The sequence below is a fragment of the Triticum urartu genome, unplaced genomic scaffold (genome assembly GCF_003073215.2).
Source record: "Triticum urartu cultivar G1812 unplaced genomic scaffold, Tu2.1 TuUngrouped_contig_5983, whole genome shotgun sequence".
Taxonomy (NCBI): Eukaryota; Viridiplantae; Streptophyta; class Magnoliopsida; order Poales; family Poaceae; genus Triticum; species Triticum urartu.
In genome coordinates this window covers 2,505-5,758 of record NW_024116704.1, presented here as the reverse complement: position 1 = coordinate 5,758, position 3,254 = coordinate 2,505, and the positions used below count along the sequence as shown (strand labels likewise).

Below are 3,254 nucleotides of genomic sequence, written 5' to 3'. Positions count from 1 at the left end.
CCCCCCACCACGTCGGCTTGAAGCTTCAGCCTCAACTGGTGACCCTCGCCGGCGCCGACGCCAACACCTCCTCCGCCCCCGCCCATGCCCGCGCGCTCCGCCGAGGACCTCATCAACTGGCCACCCTCTTGGACCTCATCATCCTCTGGTAATCAATCCATCCCTTCCAAAAGATAAAGAAAAAAAAATCAGAGGATAGATATGCCTGTACCTGAAAATGTACCACTCTGTTGCACGATGGAGCTCATTGCTCAACACCTCAGGCTTTGCATGCTAGATTTCTATGGCTGTTCGATTTGTGTTTGTGTGCTCTGCATCTGCATTGCCATGGCACGGCTCTGCGCCTGTTTTGTTTGCTTTGGTTCGGTCACCACGTATGCATCAAAGCAAGCATTTATTAGCTGGTTGGATAGATGATGTACAGGCTTTGAAAAGAACCCCACAAATAAGAGTAGCATTTGGCTTAATTACGCATCGTGAGCGTGGGCGTGCTGATGTTGCTGCTATATATGCTCTCTCTGTTGTATGCGATTTCTCCGATATATCATTCATTCATCTTATCTGTACCATGTGGTTAATACATATCATTCATCTATGCACCTCTATTAAGTTATTTCTAGGAGATCATTGCGAGAGTAAGCTTAGCAAGAAAACTTAGAGTCACAGCCCCCTATTTTCTGATTATGTTCTCTGATAGACAGTTGCGCTGCTGTTTTTTGCTGAGCAATATTCCACCACCGCTGCGTCGATTTCCTCTCCGGACGTGATGACGTCTCCTAGCTCCCAGGCAATGACCCTATCGCACCCAAGGTGATAATCCCCTGCCCTGATCTTTCTGCCACATGTGCATCCCGCCCTACTTATGAACCCTCTTTAACATCCCCAGCTCCGGGCGCCATTTCTACCTCGCCGTTGACCGCCTCCAGTTCAAGATGGTGCGTGTCTGCCATCCCTGTTACCGTGCATTTTTGGGTTTCTCTTGGATCATAAGTATGACCAATTAAGCAGCCACAGATCGTGCACATTGAACCAGATTTTTGTTCTTGTGAACCTGTGATTGTTTTCGGTGTGCAGAGGACACTACTGGAGCTCCTAGGTGTTGTCTCTGACCGCCACGGCTCGGTACCCATTGCCATATGTGTTTCATCCCGGGATGAGCTAGATGCTGTCTGTGCTGCTGTTGCCAACCTCCCCTTTGTATCCTTATCACCGCTGGTATGCTCAAGTTGGTTGGGTATGAATTTCCATGTTCAGTTCTGTGATATACTTTGTGGTTGCATCATTGACAATTGTGGGATAGCCAAGTGTATGATATACACAATTTGCACTGTTAATTGCTTAATCCTTCAAGAGAAAACATTGATAATATTGACACCTTCATCTAGGAATTATGATTGTGCAATTGCAGATATTTTTCTGCATCCAATGGTCCCAGGCTATAGTGATATGAACATTGTTTCAGGTTTTCTTGATTGTTTATGGTCCTTGCTATGAACTAGTTTTGCTAGTTAATAATATCAATCTGTGGATTTGTGTACACAGTACAGCGATCAAGATGAAGCTGAGCGTGCATCTGTCCTTGAGAAATCCCGTCGGGCAGCAATACAGCGAAATCAGATTGAAGATACTTCTATTGATGGAAGTCCCAAGCCTGAAAGTGTGGTCTTGAAGCTAAATATTACAGTTGTAACAGATGCTTGCTTGCCTTCGGCGGCGATGGGAGAGGCTCCCCTTATGTCTCGTGTGCTGATAAACTATGAATTGCCTACAAAGAAGGTGAGCAGTCCTAATTTTTCATGATATTTTACCTTCAGGACTTCTGTGGCCCAAATACCCTTAGCTGTTTATGATAAATTTTACCTTTCAGTTCTATCATGCATTCAGGATGTTTCATTGTGCACCATTAGTTCTAATTTCTAGATCATTTTGGCTTACCTGATGTTTGTGTCTGAAATTTTTCAGGAGGCTTACTTAAGACGTGTATCAGCATGCTTGGCAACAGGTAACTTTAAAAAATATCAATTGATCCGCCTTTAGGAAGTTCTGATGTAGTTAATGTACTATGATTGTGCAGATGGAATCGTGATTAATATGGTGGTTGGTGGTGAGGTAGCTCTTCTAAGGTCTCTAGAAGAAACCAGTGGATTCGTCATTGCAGAGATGCCAATACATGTAAATTAACTCTTTCTTAAGACTTAAAATCTGTTTTGCTAGTAATACAGTGAGCTATTGTGATCTAAACTGAAAATATTTGCAATGCAGGTTTCTGAGATATTATGACAGTCTCAATTCGCTTCAGAAATTACTGTTGCACTTAACTATCCCAGTTTCTATTGGTGCTACATTGAATTGTGGGATTACTCTTTGCTTCCTTCATGTGTGGATTGCTCTTAAAATTAGGTTTCAGAATAATGGGATTGATGTTTATTACTTCTATTTACTGAGAAATTGACAGTTTTTGTGCTTAAAAGTCCTTATCTATCTATATACTTCTATTTCAAGAAGCATTTCTATGTTCTTTTCAGTTATTAAGGAAATGAAGATTTTCAGACTAGTACGATAATCAAACCTACTCCTATTCATAAGCAGTGGAAAATTACTCGCACGAACATCTGTAGTTCTAAACAGGATCAGTTGCAAAGAGACAGCCCAATTGGTATTGCCATGAAATGCTGCAGCTATGTTAGAATTGGTGCGCCTCAGCTGTCGCTTTGTTATATTATCCTTTGGGAAAATACATGCTATTATTAATATATTTCACACATTATTCATCTCATGTTCTATGTTTCATTATATTCCTGTAAAAAATAAACAGAGTGCCCATGCATCCATCTTTATGTCTGTGCATTTGGCATACTTCATTTTCCATACTCTGGAGGTGTATACTGTTGGTTGAAACGTTATATAACTGAAATCGATGGTGTTTACTTTGCTTCCACCCTTTGTTACACAATAATACATGAAACTTGGAAGGGAACGCTTCAGATTTTCCCTCAAGTTGTCTATATATGATAACGGAATATGGCATTGTTCATTTCAACGTGGTGCCCGGTGGTTGATCTGCCCTCTATTGCAATTCATCCGGAACCTGTTGGTGTCATTTATATTACCATACCTTATTTTGTTTCCCGCTGTAGTATACTGATGACTGGATGGCTGGCTGGAATTCTTTGGTTTTTGAAGATGTTGCACAAACGATATGCTACTTAGTGTAGAATATATTTTTTCGCGAGGAGCCATTCAATACAAATCAA

General features: G+C 41.5%; 1 protein-coding gene across 1 annotated transcript; it reads left to right on the top strand.

The window, feature by feature from the left end:
• Positions 1-4: 4 nt before the first annotated feature.
• On the top strand, positions 5-2,501 carry LOC125529969 (eukaryotic initiation factor 4A-I; the record flags this gene model as incomplete). Its single annotated transcript, XM_048694390.1, is given in 8 exon segments — positions 5-148; positions 702-810; positions 887-935; positions 1,075-1,215; positions 1,543-1,776; positions 1,963-2,002; positions 2,075-2,172; positions 2,263-2,501. Coding segments are annotated over 8 exon segments (753 nt in total). The 3' UTR covers positions 2,281-2,501.
• Between the last annotated feature and the right edge of the window lie 753 nt (positions 2,502-3,254).